Source organism: Chaetomium fimeti (assembly GCF_033439085.1).
Source record: "Chaetomium fimeti strain CBS 168.71 chromosome Unknown B0H64scaffold_1, whole genome shotgun sequence".
Taxonomy (NCBI): domain Eukaryota; kingdom Fungi; phylum Ascomycota; class Sordariomycetes; order Sordariales; family Chaetomiaceae; genus Chaetomium; species Chaetomium fimeti.
This window is the reverse complement of record NW_026944329.1, coordinates 677,497-692,756: the sequence shown is the minus strand read 5'-3', so window position 1 is coordinate 692,756 and position 15,260 is coordinate 677,497. Positions and strand designations below refer to the sequence as shown.

The 15,260-nt window shown below is 58.5% G+C and overlaps 5 protein-coding genes across 5 annotated transcripts; 2 read left to right on the top strand and 3 right to left on the bottom strand.

Moving 5' to 3' along the window:
- The first annotated feature begins 382 nt into the window (after positions 1-382).
- Positions 383-3,453, top strand: B0H64DRAFT_4056 (uncharacterized protein). Its single transcript, XM_062804458.1, has one exon. It carries the CDS (start codon positions 518-520, stop codon positions 3,077-3,079), a length of 2,562 nt encoding a protein of 853 aa, XP_062663490.1. The 5' UTR covers positions 383-517; the 3' UTR covers positions 3,080-3,453.
- Positions 3,454-4,870: 1,417 nt separating this feature from the next.
- Positions 4,871-5,876, bottom strand: B0H64DRAFT_4087 (uncharacterized protein). The gene has a single exon (XM_062804666.1). The coding sequence runs from the start codon at positions 5,563-5,565 to the stop codon at positions 4,945-4,947; it is 621 nt and encodes a 206-aa protein (XP_062663489.1). The 5' UTR covers positions 5,566-5,876; the 3' UTR covers positions 4,871-4,944.
- Positions 5,877-6,946: 1,070 nt separating this feature from the next.
- B0H64DRAFT_369282 (Aldehyde/histidinol dehydrogenase) lies at positions 6,947-8,579 on the bottom strand (the record flags this gene model as incomplete). Its single annotated transcript, XM_062802017.1, has 3 exons — positions 6,947-8,331; positions 8,387-8,477; positions 8,568-8,579. The coding sequence occupies 3 exons, from the start codon at positions 8,577-8,579 to the stop codon at positions 6,947-6,949; spliced, it is 1,488 nt and encodes a 495-aa protein (XP_062663488.1).
- Positions 8,580-10,065: 1,486 nt separating this feature from the next.
- B0H64DRAFT_314456 (uncharacterized protein) lies at positions 10,066-11,999 on the top strand (the record flags this gene model as incomplete). Its single annotated transcript, XM_062800203.1, has 5 exons — positions 10,066-10,115; positions 10,176-10,213; positions 10,296-10,896; positions 10,949-11,240; positions 11,349-11,999. 5 exons carry the CDS (start codon positions 10,066-10,068, stop codon positions 11,997-11,999), a joined length of 1,632 nt encoding a protein of 543 aa, XP_062663487.1.
- A 511-nt stretch (positions 12,000-12,510) lies between these two features.
- Positions 12,511-13,404, bottom strand: B0H64DRAFT_369280 (uncharacterized protein; the record flags this gene model as incomplete). Its single annotated transcript, XM_062802016.1, has 3 exons — positions 12,511-12,745; positions 12,804-13,100; positions 13,154-13,404. The coding sequence occupies 3 exons, from the start codon at positions 13,402-13,404 to the stop codon at positions 12,511-12,513; spliced, it is 783 nt and encodes a 260-aa protein (XP_062663486.1).
- Positions 13,405-15,260: the final 1,856 nt, after the last annotated feature.

Sequence of the window (15,260 nt, the reverse complement as noted above, 5' to 3'; positions counted from 1 at the left end):
TGTTGCGGACACACAGCGATGTGCCCGCCCCAGCCCTCTTGGCGGAACCGGGGCCCTGGTCTTTGCATTCTTTGCAGGTTTGGGTTGTGGGCAACGCCACACTCGGCGCAAGAGTCGCACACGCCTGGGGACTCGAGCCAGTCGCAGGGCGAGGCGGCCCCGGCGGGTGCCGTTCGTCGTGGAGACCACTGGCATGCAATGCTGCAATACGGCCATGCGCCGCTCTGTTTAATATTACAGCGTTCATACCCCCCCTCCCGCGCCCCCGGCCATGCCCTTCCCGGCGAGCCTGGCCTCTCTCTCCCTCCTCTCCTCTCACCGTGTGTCTGTATGTTGGGTTTGTCGTCACATTCTCGACCTCGACTCCAACAACAAGACGGCATTGGCATACGGTGACCGGGAAACTCGATCTCCTTCCTGACGCCCATCACTCATATCTGCGTGCCATGGTGCTACATCCCTAACCCCGTCTCTCTTTCTTTCTCTTTCCCCTCTTGAGCCACTCCCAGACAGCACCATGTTGTCCCGGCCGACCTTTAGCATCCGGAAGTTTATCCCGAGCCCCCAGAAGAAGCCTGAGGGGCCGGAGGGGGAGTACGAGGGATCCTACTTTTATCACGACGACGAGGAGGATATGGATACACTCAGCAAGATCAAGACATGGAGGCCACCAATGGGGTTGATGAAGCGTTCCAAACCAAGCATCGATATCCGCCGGAGCGAGGACCTGCACCGCATCATCTGTATCCCGCCATTGCCCGATACACCGCAGTCGTCAACTACTTCTTTGTGCAGCATTGACAATGGCACCGCCGGTTACGTTATGTCTGCCAGCCCGAGGTCTTCGCCTCCCCGTCGCCCCGACCGGAGTCCTTTGGGAAGCCCCTTGATGAGCCCCCAAAGAAGCCCACAGAGGAGTCCGCTCCTCCTACCCCAACAATTCGAAGACCAACAACAACCGCCACGAGGCAGGAGTCCGGTCTCAGTTCACACGCTTCAGAGTCCTCAACTGACGCCTCCCTCATCCCCTCCCCAACAAGCAGAAATGGTTCCGGAGACACCCCTGACCTCGCCGGATACCATGCCGTCAACGCCTGCGACCACAAACAGCAGTCAACCCACGTCTCCAGAGACAATCATGGTGGTGACCCCGCCACCCCCAGAAACACTCGTAGACAGCAACGATGTTGCCGTCTCTCCCGATGTTCAGATCCTCACGCCGGAGACGGACGAGGCGCCGGCTCTCAGCCAGGCCCTGAGCAACGCGAAACTATCTGACCATGAGCTAGACAAGTTCCCAAAGCCCAAGGAGCCGTCGCCCGTGTCGGTACCTGTGCGCAGGAAATCACAACGGCGGAGCCAGGGTTCGGTCAAGTCTGTCAAGTCTCCCACAAAGACGTCGATGAAAGACCCTTTATTACCGGCCCAGGCGCGAATCCAGTCCAACTCTCGGCCGAAGCGGGCAAAGTCAAAGAAGTCTCGGAGGAGGCCACGTGCCCCGGCAAGGCAATCGTCCATGTGGCAATTGACCGAGAGCGCCAAGGACTTGTTTACGATACGTATCTTCCACCGGATCGAGGTCGATGAGATGCTGCCCGAGAGCACGCTCCGGGAGATTCGCATGAGCAGGGCTGCTCATTGGACGAGGTCTCCCGAACTGGGGGTGACACACGTCGACAAGAGCACAGCTGCCGCGCCGATCGAGCCGCTCAGTCTCGACGACTCTCCCGATGCCGTGATGGAGGAGGACGTCGTGACGCCCCGTGCGTCCGTCGTGGACCAGGGGGCGGAGATCTATGAGGAGGACTGCAAGACGCCTACGGCGGCCCCGGAAGCGCAATTAAGCCTAACTCCAGAGGCTATCAACGTACAGGCACAGGCCGAGGAGCAGGTGGGAGAATCGCAGTTGTTGATGCAGCTGCCGGATTCACCGACCACGAAATCCTACGACGGAGAGGAAGATGACGGGAACCTGCCGATCATGATGATCGCGGAGGACAACCCGTCCGCTCAACCCCAGCCGGCCGAAGCCAAGTTGGCCCCGTCGCCGATGCCGCCGATGAAGGGTCCGATGCATCGCCGCATGCCGAGCAGGCAACTGCCGCCGCTCCCGACTATCCCCGAGATCGTGGCCACAGCTCCCGAAGAGACGCCGCTGTCACCCACTTCGGCACCGCCCCTCGGACCCGCCAGCAAGTCAAACACAGATGACTACATTTACCTCGACAGCAACCCCTGCACGCTGACCATGCCGGCCATCCGACACGGCCGGATCCGCCTAGCCAAATCCGATCTGCCAATTAACAAATTGGCCGCGGCCGTTGATGACACGCTCGATTGGACGGCGTTTCAGATGGCCATCCTCGGCGGCGCGGGCGACTTCTTCAGCGAGCCGACTGATTACTCGCGCCCTTCCGACGAGGAGCTCGACGAGCTCGAAAAGCTGGCGTCGTGGTACGGGGAGTTTGGTTTTGACGGGGCCGGCTCGCTGGTCGGCCCCAGCGAACCGCACACGCCCACCCAATCGTGGACGCCCGTCCTACCGCGGACGCCCGTGCTGTCTCCTCCCTCCCCGACCTCCACCCCTGGCAGCAGCCCGCGCACCGTCGTCGGCACCCGGAGCCCCGGCATCCGGCGGATCGACCCGCCCGCCGCAAAGGACAGCGAAAGCGGATTCAACAGCTTCTCGCTGGGCGACTCCATCGCCGGCCGCTTCTTCCCCTCTCCCTCCCTCGCCCCCGCCGGGCCGGGCTACTCGCGCCACCGGCGCAGCGCCAGCAGCACCACCTTTGGGCAGCCGCCGCAGAAGCCGAAGCAGCTGACGCACTCGGCGTCGTTTGAGAGCCGCAACCACGCTGGCCTCGCCATCGACTCGACCCGGCGGCCCAGCATCGACAGCATCCAGAGCCTGCCGCAGAGCCCCATGATGGACCTCGTCGTGAGCCACGATGTCGAAGGCAACGAGTACATGGTGCCGATGGGTTTCAACCTCAGCCACGACCTGGGCGATTTCCTGAACTGGCATACCGAACATATCTCCGGCGCTGGGTTTGGACCGGCCGAGGGGAACCAGATTTAATTCCTGGTTCGCCCCGAATAAACATATCATTGTCGCATATGGCGGGAACGCTATATGCGACCAGCCATATGCATATTGTCACATTACGTTGTATCTGTATTTTTACCACCTTCCTTCCCTTGTTTCCTTTTCCTCCATCTGTCATCCGTCTTTCCCTTCTTTCTCTATCCTCGTCCTCGTCACAAGCTGGTACGGCACGGTACTCGGTTCGGTCATTTGCACGGTGTTTTAGCAGGCATGCAGGCAGGACGGGGGCATCTTTTGACTCCGTTTTTTCTTTTTACCCTCTCTCTTTGGCAAAGGCGTTCTACTGGCCATTCCTTCCCGGTATCTTCATCTATCTGGCAGCATTCAGGGGGGCGCAAAGCGGCAAGGGGTGGTGGTTGCAAAACTTTGCTGGTTGTTGTTTTTGGACTTGGACTTGATACCACATTCCTTTTCTGGGTCTTCCTCTTCTTCTCATCTTTCTTTTTTTCTTCTTCTTTTCCAAAAAGCCTGGTCACCCACCCGCGTTGCCGGGTTGGTTTGGACGGTGTTTAGTTTGGGATGGGGGTGGGAGGTTGTGTCGACGGACAGACGAAGCACATGTCGTTTTACGCGGTGACGTCTCCATGATTTTTGGGGTATGGTGTTTTGTTACGGCGAGAAAGGCGATGTGTACATATAGTAGGGAGCTGCAGTTTTGAAGCAAATACAGGTATATACCTCATCATTCTTGTCCATCTTCATCGTCGTTGAATACAAATGCGTCAATTACTCCACCGACGACACTTAGCAACGCATGGCATTATCCACCTCAATCCCCTAGCTCCCGCCAGGATCGCATTGCATTTGCAGACGGCAGGTGAAAACATTGGACGACTCTGGCCTCCATGTCCCGGCAATCCATCGTCCCGCTCATACATTGCGTTGATGGGGTTCGTTTCTGCATGTGCTGGCATCTCAGTCTTACCTGCAGCAAAAGTCTCCACTGGCCACGACGTATCACGGAGTACCCGACAGGGGTGGTGGTCATTCCACGAGGTCATCACGGAGGCTGTGAGATGACAAGATGCGTGTGTGTTGCCAACAACGGTTTTTAGCCCCGATGATGGTTATATGGGGGTTTCATGTCCTGCGGCGTCCGACGTCACGATCCCCTCAGCTGAGCCGTAGCTGATGGTGATGCGGTGCGGCTGGCGTATTACCCCGTATTCCTCGCGCGTAAGGAAGCGTAAGACGGAAAGATGAATACACACACACACGAGCACTCACACGACCGGCCTCGGGAACACTCACCTTCCCATCACTTCAGTTAATCAACTCCCCCCTCTCAATTTCCCTCCTCCTCCTCCTCCTCGACAACCAATCCCTCGCATCATCCCCCCCCGCGGCACATCCCATCCCATCATGCGACCTTCCCCTGCCTGCGGGGTCAAGTCAAGTCAAGCCCGCCGATGATTGAATGCATGCGATCTCGTCTCGGTCCCGATCCTCCCCCGGAACCTGTCGGGGCCAAGCACAAAGGAAACCTCCGGTGGTCACTCACTCACCTTGAGCCTGCCTTGAACATCTCTGTCGCATCCCCCACCATCCCTGAGACTTTGGTAAACGCCCTGCCTAGCCATCCCCAATACTCTCCACCATACAAGTACTCCGTACCCACGGCGAGCCCGCATGCAACACCCCGAGACCCTTTTCCCCAAAAACCCGCCGCACGCTCGCATCCCACAAGGTAACAGACAAGTGAGAGTGGGACGAAGTACAGTGGTATTGTAGTTTACAGCGTCACATCCTGCCGCGTAAGGTAAGGGTACGAAGGTCGTGTAGGCGGAAACCGACCCCGCCAACTCCGCCGCGGCTGCGCTTGCTCCTTCTGCACTCACTTAAATCCAGGGCCAGGGGGCGGTTCGGGGTCGGAAGACAGACACACCACCACCACGGCTCGCAGTCGAGGCCAGAACAAAACAGGGGAAAACAACAAGACCGGGGGGCGGGAGGCCGGGGGATGGGTGACGGGGGGGGGAGGACAATGACGAACCCCGCCTCGCCGGGATGCGGATCCTGCGTGTGCGGTTGCGGTTGCGGTTGCTGTGTGTGGATGTGGATGAACACCCGCCGCGAGCAGGAAACGAAACGAAACGAAACAACAAGCCCGTTTGTGTGCGATTGTGTGTGTGTGTGTGCGGCCAGGTAAGCGACCGACCGACCGGCTGGCCAGCCGTTGGGGCCAGCGATCGTTGCTTCTTTTCACCTTCGTTTTGTTGGCACAGTTGGTCGGGTTGGAAAGACAAAATATGTACAATTGGGGACTCGGACCCGGGGGCCGGGGCCGTTCGTTTCGTTTCACCTTTCCCAACCCACACCCACACCCACACCACCACCACCAACCCACCCCGTGTCCGTTGGTGGGCGGCGGGTTGTGTGTTAAGGCATACCATACATGCCACAGGAGGTATGTGACACGGCCCGGGGGCAAAGGGCGTCCGGCTCAACAAACCCCCCATGCCGCATTCACAGTGGGCCCGGCATTCATCCGTTCAATCATCCGTTCAATCATCCGTTCAATCACTCATTCAATCAATCATTCGCCTTCTTCCCCTGGGAGGAGGGGAAGCGAGGAAGGAGGAGGCTTTTCCGCTAACGCAGGTACGGCCGGGCGGACGGGGCGGGCGTCAGACGGCAACCCGAGCGAGGGATTCCCGCGGGGTGGAGCTGGCTGGCTGGCCCCGGGGATTTTTGCGCGCGTGTATTTTCAGGCGGCGGCATCCCGAGTGGTGCGATGGTGCGATCCGATGGTGCGGTTGGTGGGTTGGTGAGTTGTTGAGTTCTCAAGTTGAAGGAGGAGGGGAACTTGAAGGTGGAGTTGAAGGATGCACTTTTGTTGCCGAGGGGAACGCGGCTGCGGGAAGGGCAAGCAGGCAAGGCACTCTGCGCTTCCTTCCCTTCCTTCCTTCCTACCTTGTCCGACTCATCGACCTACCTACCTAGGTGAGTGAGGGTGGGGTTGAATGGTGGGAGGGGGACTGCTGTGGGTGAGTGATTTATGCTAGGTGCTGGAGGAACCGACGGCGAGGTCATGGATGGGAGCTGTGGGAAGGAGATCGGGATGGAATCAACCATCAGCTGTTTTTTCGTTGGGTCGAGGTGTGCGAAGTTCGGAGTGCGGTATGAGATCTATTTTAATCGGTCCCTGAATCCGCTCCACTGCTTCGTACCCGGTAACACTTACACAGAAGTCGTTCAACAAGACACTCAGCTTTCATTAACTCAACACGTCAAAAGCTCCCAAAAATACCACCCAGCATTAAATGCGTGCCTAATTACCCCACCATCAAGCAATTCGAGCTCGCACAAAACCCCCGGCCACGGCGGCTGTTCAGGGCTTGCCCGGGGGAACCAACCCAACCTGATAAACCCGGTCGGTGCATTGCGTGCATGCTCGCGTGCCGTAAGCGCCGGGCTCCGCCGGGGCGATGCGCAATGACCCGGCCGCACAGCCATGCTGCGGACACGGAGGTAACTCACCCCGAACCGCAGACCGCAGATCTTTGGAAAAGATGGGGTTCGGAACCAGGCAGGCGAGTATTCTTGGTTTCCATTGTCAAGGATGAATGAGAGACGAGCCTCACCGCCGGGATCGGTGAGAACAAGTTTCGGCATTTTGAGCCGGAGTAACTCGGAAATCTCAACCACCAAGTCTCCGAGGGACGCCCGCCGAATCTCGTATCGGCGTGTGTGACTCTCGGCGGCTTACGGTGCAGACGCACATCAACTGTGTTGGACAGTTTACTTCCAATCTCGGATATCCAGACATCACATCGTAATCTTCCTCAACTCATCCGTCGCCTCTCCAAGTCGCAGTCACGCACTCCATCACTTCACGCCCTAACTCTGCAACGGCTTCCCCATACCCCCGTACGTAACCATCTTGGTGACTTGGTATTCCCCAATGCCGTATAGCGAGCCCTCCCGCCCAAAGCCGCTCTCCTTTACCCCGCCAAAGGGCGAGGCCGGGTCCGAGATCAACCCCGTGTTCACGCCCACCATACCCACCTCGAGGTGCTCCGCAACGCGGTATACACGGTGCAGATCCCGTGAAAAGAAGTACCCGGCCAGCCCGACAGGAGTGGAGTTGGCGATCCTGACCACCTCCTCCTCCGTGTCGAAGGCAAACAGCCCAGCCACGGGACCAAACGTTTCCTCGGCCGCCATGGCCATGTCGGTCGTCACGCCCCTCAACACGGTTGGCTGGTAGAAGTTGGGCCCTAGATCGGGGAGCTTGTGTCCGCCCAAGACGACCTTCGCGCCCTTCTGCTCGGCGTCGCGCACGTGCTGCTCGACCTTGTCGACGGCCTTGTGGTGGATCAGGGGCCCGTGGGTGACGCCCGCGCCGAAAGGGTTCCCGACGGTAAACTCGCGGACCTTGGCGGCGAACTTGGTGGCGAACTCGTCGTAGATGCCGCGTTGCACGAAGATGCGGTTGGCGCAGACGCATGTCTGGCCCGACGAGCGGAACTTGGAAGCGATGGCGCCCGCGACGGCGAGGTCGACGTCAGCATCGTCGAAGACGATAAAGGGTGCATTACCGCCGAGCTCAAGCGAGAGCTTCTTGAGTGTGCCCGAGCACTGCTTCATGAGCAGCTTGCCGACGGGGGTCGAGCCGGTGAAGGAGATCTTGCGGACGGCCGGGTCGGTGGTCAGGACTTCGCCCACCTTGGGGGTATTGTGGAGCGCCGTGATAACGTTGACGACGCCCTTGGGGATCCCGGCGCGGTGGGCGAGCTCGGCGAGAGCCAATGGGGTGTAGGGCGTCTCGCCGGGGGCTTTGCACACCACGGTGCAGCCCACGGCCAGCGCGGGGCCGACCTTGCGGGTGATCATGGCGGCGGGGAAGTTCCATGGCGTGATGAGCCCGCAGACGCCGACGGGCTCCTTCAGGGTGAAGACGCGGTTGCCCGGCACTGACGAGGGGATGGTGTCACCGTAGATGCGTGGCGCTTCCTCGCTGAACCACTCAAAAAAGTTGGCGGCGTACGTCACCTCACCCTTGGCGTCGGCTGTTGGCTTGCCGTTCTCCAAGGTGATGAGGGTGGCCAGGTCGTCGGCGTTTTCAACCATGAGGTCGTACCATTTCCGGAGCAACTTGGAGCGCTCGCGCCCTGTCTTGTGGCGGAACTCGTCAAAGGCGACCTCGGCTGCCGCAATAGCCTTCTCGGTGTCCTGGGTGTCAAACTCGGGACATGTACCGATTAGTTGGCCAGTGGCTGGATCTAGACCGGGAGTGAGCGGACTAGATCAGGGCAAGCATGGCCGAACAGGGCTTACCATGGACCTCGAATGTCTTGCCCGACTGGGCTTTTACCCATTCGCCATTCACGTAGCACACGTCTTGTTTGAAAAGGGAGGGATCTCTGAGCTGGCGGCATTGTTAGCCGCCGGATACTCGCATTGTCATCGACGATAACCGGGGAGATAACCGGGGAGAATGCGGTGAGGAGGTAATTACCCTGGGAGCCATGGTGGATGCCAGACGTGAGGATAAAAATGGATTAACAATGGCTGGCAACGCTGACCGCCGGAACTGAGACCTGACTGCTGCAGCCCGTGAGGCAGAAAATAGAGTCTTTTGTAGAACCGACATTCCGCCGGGCTGCGTGCGTCCTTCGTTGCGGATAACACGGAAGCGACCCGAGGTTGATGTGATGAGGAGACAACTCCGCAGCTGCGGAGGGCCGAGGGATGGAATGCCAAGGCGGGTTTGATCGGTCACTGGTAGGGCAACCTCGGGCAAGTAGGGAATTTCGTGGGATGGAATCGGTATGGGATTGGGGTTCAAATTGCTAAAATTTTGTTTGAGAACTGCACCTTCCTCGACCTCCATCCGACCCTTTGTCGCCGCTGTTTCCTTCCCGTTTGGATGACGTCGGTGTTCGAGGCCAATCGCAATTGCCAGATGAACCGCGGTTTGGCATCCTCAGGCAAGAACCCGGCTTAAGAGTGGGGAAACGGCGCCGAGCGTCGGGGAACGGCAGTGGAGACGATCCCGGAGCGCCGTGGCGCCCGGCGTCCCTCTCCAAGGCAATGATTCTGATTATCCGTCGCTCAGAATGCACCGAAGATTCTGTGACTTTTCAATTCTCCAGTTTATTTATTCTCCACGTTACTCAATCCCATTTTCCCAATATCCTCATTTTGGAGATTTCCATTCACTCCTGGAAGAACCCACTCTTTCCCTGCAGGTGCCTCGTGCAGTAACACCGGATTTAACCCTCCAAATGCCCTCTCTAGAGGCTGAGAAAACACCTCTAAGGGTTTGACCCTTCAGTTAGGTCCCTAAATTCTTCCATCGTACACAATTTCCACCGAATTAAACCTGGAAGTCTCGCCCCGCGCAATGCAACGGATTCCAGGGCTGCCGCCAGGTCTACAGTACCTCGGTAGCACAAAGACCAACATTCAGCCCACAACTCCAGGCTTGGATTTACCTTCAGCGTTTCGATAGTTACCTTCCTATTGAATGGAGTCGAGTCGGTTACCTGCGTACCCGAGTGGCTTGCTTCGACTGTCTCAAACCTCACGAGCAAACATCGTTCCCCAGCGTTCCCCAACGTTCCCCAACTCGCTTTCCCACATCCACGATGTCGATCAGTCAATTCGACCTGCATCCCAACCACTCACCGTGCCCATTCGGCAACCCAATGCTGCATTCCCGTACCACAACGTCAGCGGCTATTCTGTTTGTTTAAGTCTTGTGAGCTGCCGCCCCGCTGGCCATGCACCTTTTTGGCCGAGATCATGGCCGATTGCTGGAACTTATGGCCGCCGGTAGGTAGCGGTAGGTAGCCCTGGGGGTGAGCTGTGATGCGACCCCGGTTGATTGAGTCCAGTGAGGGGACATGAGCGTGGGCGGCGTCAGGAGTGGACCGTATATGAATGATTGTTTGTCTCCTGCCGGCCATACCGCCTTGGGAAGCCCGTTCAATTCCGCCTGGCGTATTTCCAGTATGAAACAAGTCGCCCTCCTTTATACCCTCGCCAGCCCAGCGCTGGTTAGGTCTGAGTATACCGTCGCCGCCTCAGTAGAGAGTAACGATGTCTTTGACGGCTATGTGAGCTACAGCATCGAGTTCTCGAGCTTCCCAGAGTTTGCAGGTAGGTATGCCCAGTCCCATCTCTGGCATGAACCATCCTCTAACCCCCCTAGGGAACAACACACATCCCAACACGTTCTCAGACATACTGTTGGACAATATCGCGCGCATCATCGGGCACAAGCCCTACATCCGCGTTGGCGGAAACACCCAGGACTATGCTCTCTATGACGCTTCCCTACCATACGCTCTCAATGGCACCTTTGACCCGGCACGGTCCGAGGACTACCCAACCACTATCACCATTGGGCCGTCTTATTTTGAGGCATACAACACTTGGAAAGACGTCAAATACTACCATGGATTTAACCTTGGTTTGGGGGGGAATAGGTCGAGCGGGTGGCAAACTCTGCTCGATACTGTGCCATTGGCCTGCAGAGCCCTGAGTGGCGGGAAGCTATATGTCTGGGGATACGGCAACGAGCCAGACCTGTATTCGACCTCGGCCCAGGGGCCTGTGAGGCCGTCTGACTGGAGCGAGGATGCTTACGTCTCCCAATGGCACAATGGCACCAGGCAGATCAAGGCCCTCATTGAGGAGCATTGCCCTGAGATGGCGGACGAGGATAGTTACGGCTACATGGCGCCCTCGTTCGCTGGCGTCGGCAACCATCTGAAAGCCGAGGCAGCATGGGCGGCCGGGCTCAACGACGACAAGAATGTCAAGCTATTCTCAACCCACAAGTCAGCCCTCTTCTTGAGCCACAACCCGCTAGCAATTACTGACCATCCCCAGCTATATCAGCGGCGCCGAAACCCCCGGGGTGACACTCCAGGGGACACTCATGAACCACGCCGTAACCAAGCGTTCCGTCGACGCGCACATCGAGGAGTACAACAAGATGCTCTCGCAGTCCACCGACCCCGTTCCGCCGCTCATCTTCGGCGAGACCAACTCCCTCTACAACCAAGGCCGCCCGGGTCTGTCCAACACCTTCGGTGCCGCCCTCTGGGGCCTCGACTTCAACCTCTACGCGGCGTCAGTCGGCTTCAAGCGCGTGCACATGCACATGGGGACCAACTATCGCGTGCGTCTCCCCCGTTTATCAACCCCCTTCCCAACAACCCCCTCTCCCACCAACCTTTTTTCCACACCCCACTCCACAACCACCCAACTAACCCCGACCCAAACCTAGTACGCCGCCTGGCAGCCCATCCCCACCACCCTCACCACCATCGGCACCAAAGCGCCCTACTACGGCTCCATCGCCGTCGCCGCCGCCCTCGGCCCCACCCCCGCCACAGTCGTCGAAATCCCCCTCACCACCACCACCCCCAACCCCTCCTCCCCCAACCTCACCCCAGAATCCGCCTACGCCATCTACACCGCCCACGGCACCCATCTCACCCGCCTCATCATCCTCAACCTGCACACTCACAACACCACCGTCGACGGCGCCGGCCTGACCCCCCTGCCCCACCCCCCCACCACGCCGCGCAACACCACCGAATACACCTTCCGCCTCCCCTCCTCTTCCTTCCCCGAGGGAACGCTGGTGGGAGTGCGGCGGCTGATGGCGAACGGCAGCGACGCGATCACGGGGATCAGCTGGGACGGGTGGAGCTATAATTACGAGCTGGATGGCGGGCGGCCGGCGAGGTTGGGGAATGTGACGGTGGGGGAGACGGTGGTTGTGGGCGAGGGCGGGGTGGTGAGGGTGGGGGTGCCGGATGCGAGTGCGGTGGTGGTGGATTTGGATTTGGATTTGGGTTTGGGTTTGGGTTTGGATTTGGGTTTGGGTTTGGGTTTGGATGGGGGTGTTGGGGAGGGGGGAGGGGGGATGTGAGTGAGATGGAGGGGGATGTGAGTGAGATGGAGGGAGAGGTGAGGTGAGATGAGATGGGGTGGGAGAGGATGGGATAGGGTTATGTTGAGGGGTGGTTGGTCAGGGGGTTTGATGTTTTCGTATTGTTTGTTTCGTGTTTGATGGTGTCATGACGATTGATAAACGACGACGATGGACGACCCTCGTTTTGACACGAATAATGTGGAAGGCTGTACGCCGTGACAGGGCAGCTGCATTGAGTGTATCAACTACACTGGACTGAACCGAGATATCATTTCGTAACGTGTCAAAACCACCAACTCCGTGATCGCGAGAGATCCAACTAGTGATGCCCAGAAATAGTAGCCCCAATCCCTAATCGGAGAACAAATACAAGCCACCTGGCCTTCCGGATATTCCAACCTAGTCCCCTACCGCGGGGCGACCTATGCCCCGGCCAGCAGAGCAGTGACTCTGAACACGGCTCTGGCGCCGCCCAATATATACTCCATCCCACTCCTCCGTCAGCCTCTTAAGAGTACCGAAGCGGCAGTTTCCTTTCTAACGTGTGGAACGCCTGTGTCCGCGGGGTAAACGGCGCCTGATCGGGCGGCGGCGTGGGCTGCATCTGGACCGAGACGCCCTTGTTCTTCGCAGGGTGGCGGCCGTATTCCTCGGCATCCTCATCGTCCGAGTCATACATGTCGAGCTCCTTGTTGGGAAGCATCGCCCAGATGGCAAAACCGGTCTGGTAGAGGTAGACGGCGCTGAACCCTTGTTAGTCGTCCGTCAAAATGAGACAAGGGAATGGATCCATTGGCTTACAGCATATACACCGTCACACCGAGTGTCCCTTGAACCATGCGACAGGTCTTGGTGACCCCGTACGGCTCCGCGAGACTGCACCCCACCCGGAGATGCCAGGGGGTCGGGCTTGGGTATCGCGGGTCGGCGTAGTCGGGCCCGGCTTGGCCGTAGACGCTCACGGCGTAGAGGGCCGTGAGGGCGATGCTGATGAAGGTGCCGAAGATGGGATAGAAGACCTTCATGATGGTGGCAATCATTTTGGCCAGGAGGACGAAGAGGGAGATGATGGAGATGGCGACATTGTAGTCGGTTAACCTGGTCTGGTTAGTCGTCCGGAATCTTGTCCACAAAAGACGAGGGACACTCACATTCGTGACCAGACAAAAGGGACGGCCGGCACTTCCTGGTAGTTGGCGTATGCGTAGAGAATCATGTTGGGGTTTGAGTTCAACTTGTTCTCATACCCAATGCGCCAGAAGAGCGAGCGGAAAGCGTCGGGCTGCTGGACGCCGAAGAGGACCAGCAGGGTGATGATGCCGGTCAGCTCGGGAATCATGACGAAGTACAGAGGCCGCCTAGCTCTCCATGGGCGATGGAGAATCCGGTATGTGCGCGCCATTGTTCGTCCCTCAAACGCCGGTTATGTATGGTATGGTACGGCCTCGGTGGTTTGTCTTTGTCGCCTGTGGCCCGTCTTGGTGCCTGCCGGTCTTGCCAATAATCGGGGTCCGCGCTGGATGCCGGAAGCCGCCAGGGAACGGCTCACATCGAAATCCTTGCAATCAATCGGGGATCGGGGGCGGGCTGCCGAATGAGCACTGCTCCGGCTGTCGGTTGTCGGCGACAGCAGATATCGCGATAATACCCCTCGCCGTTGCTTTTGTCGTAATCCGGGACAAAAAGGAGGGGAACAGGCGGCAGCCGCGATTTATTAAAGGGACCGCCCTCATTTTCTTGCGCTCGCAGGCCTCGCTCGCCGCCCGTATGTGGGTGGTGCCGCCCGCGACCATGGCAAAACTCCCTGGAGATGCGGGTGGCAGGTCAATCACAGCTCGACGCCCAATGAGAGCTCCAGATGGGCTCGCTGTGGCAGCGTGTAAGCGCCGAGTTGTCCAATCGTAGGGTGAGTCGCAGGAGCGGGGATTGGGGGCGGCAGCTGTTTATGGCTGGCAAGCCCTGCCAAGTTATCATGACAGCTGGCCAGTGTTACCCACCAGGCGCTGTGAGATGCCGCCAGTGACGGACATGAACTCGAGGGCGGGCGCTATGCGGCCGCTGCCGGTTGGTCGGGAGTCAAAAGCAGAGTGACAACTGCCGTCCAATCTAGCGCCTGGTCGCTTTCGAGGTTTCCGATCAATCGGATCCCCACAAGCCCCAACACGGCTTCGCCATTGTTCTGTGTGCGCGGGCGGTGCGTGATCCGGAAGCAACCGACTGGGGTTTCTTTCTTTCTTTTGAATTACGGTGTGCCGACCGACTGGAACCGGGCCGATCAAGTGTGTTCAGGAACATCCCGCGCGTCGCCAGTGGTTGATATATGTACTTGTACATACAGATCCGTACACTTAACTGATTCGTACACACATGCACCGCGCTGGCTTGTATTGTAACCATCTTCTGGGGAGGCATCAGAATAAAAAGCGCTCGAGCTCATCCAGAATGACGCTTCTCGCCCTGTTGGGCTGACCATCGCCGACATTCTGGATGAGGCGCATAACGTTATGCTTGCTCCGTGGACGAGGGAACGGAGCCGATGGCTGTCCCGTGCAGCAGCGAAGGCAGGACGGAACAAACTCCGATCTGTGGGCCGTGGCGCGATCTCATCAATCGAACAAGCGAGTGCCCAGAAAGCCTTGCTAACTATTTCCGTGGTGTGGCCGCTTGCATCCTCAAATTTTTCGATGTCGTCCCGAAACAATGGACACGGGCTGAAGGTTGGCTCAATGGTTCCTCAGTAGTTCACCAAGCGGTGTCGATCTGGGTATGTTGGTTGCCCTTCGCGCCCTTGAACGACGCCGCCAGGATCGGAGTCTAGCCATAACAACCTGACGATCAGCGCTGTGTCGCTGATGGGAATCGCGGAATGCCGCTGTCGGCGAATGGGAATTGCGTCTTCAACGCAGACCAAAACTGGGCGGCCACTGATTGGTCTCTTGCTCCAGGTCTCTCGTTGATGGAGCCAAGAAATAGGCCGTTCCAGAACGCGAGACTGGCGCCGCACAGAAGGGACACGACATTTCCCCAGACATTGAACCGCTGTATGGGAGCACGGGAGCCACGAGAGCCTCATCAGATTGGCAGAGAACGCGGAGGGGTCTCGCAGATAACGTGCGGCGGTGTCCGCAGAACTCATCCTTCACATCTCCGCTTTCCGCCACCAGGATGCAATCGTGCACACTCCGGGATATCAGGTGGAAGCCCCTCTTTTACAAACTGGGTATGAACCATTGAACTCTTCACGAGACAAGCGCGTTA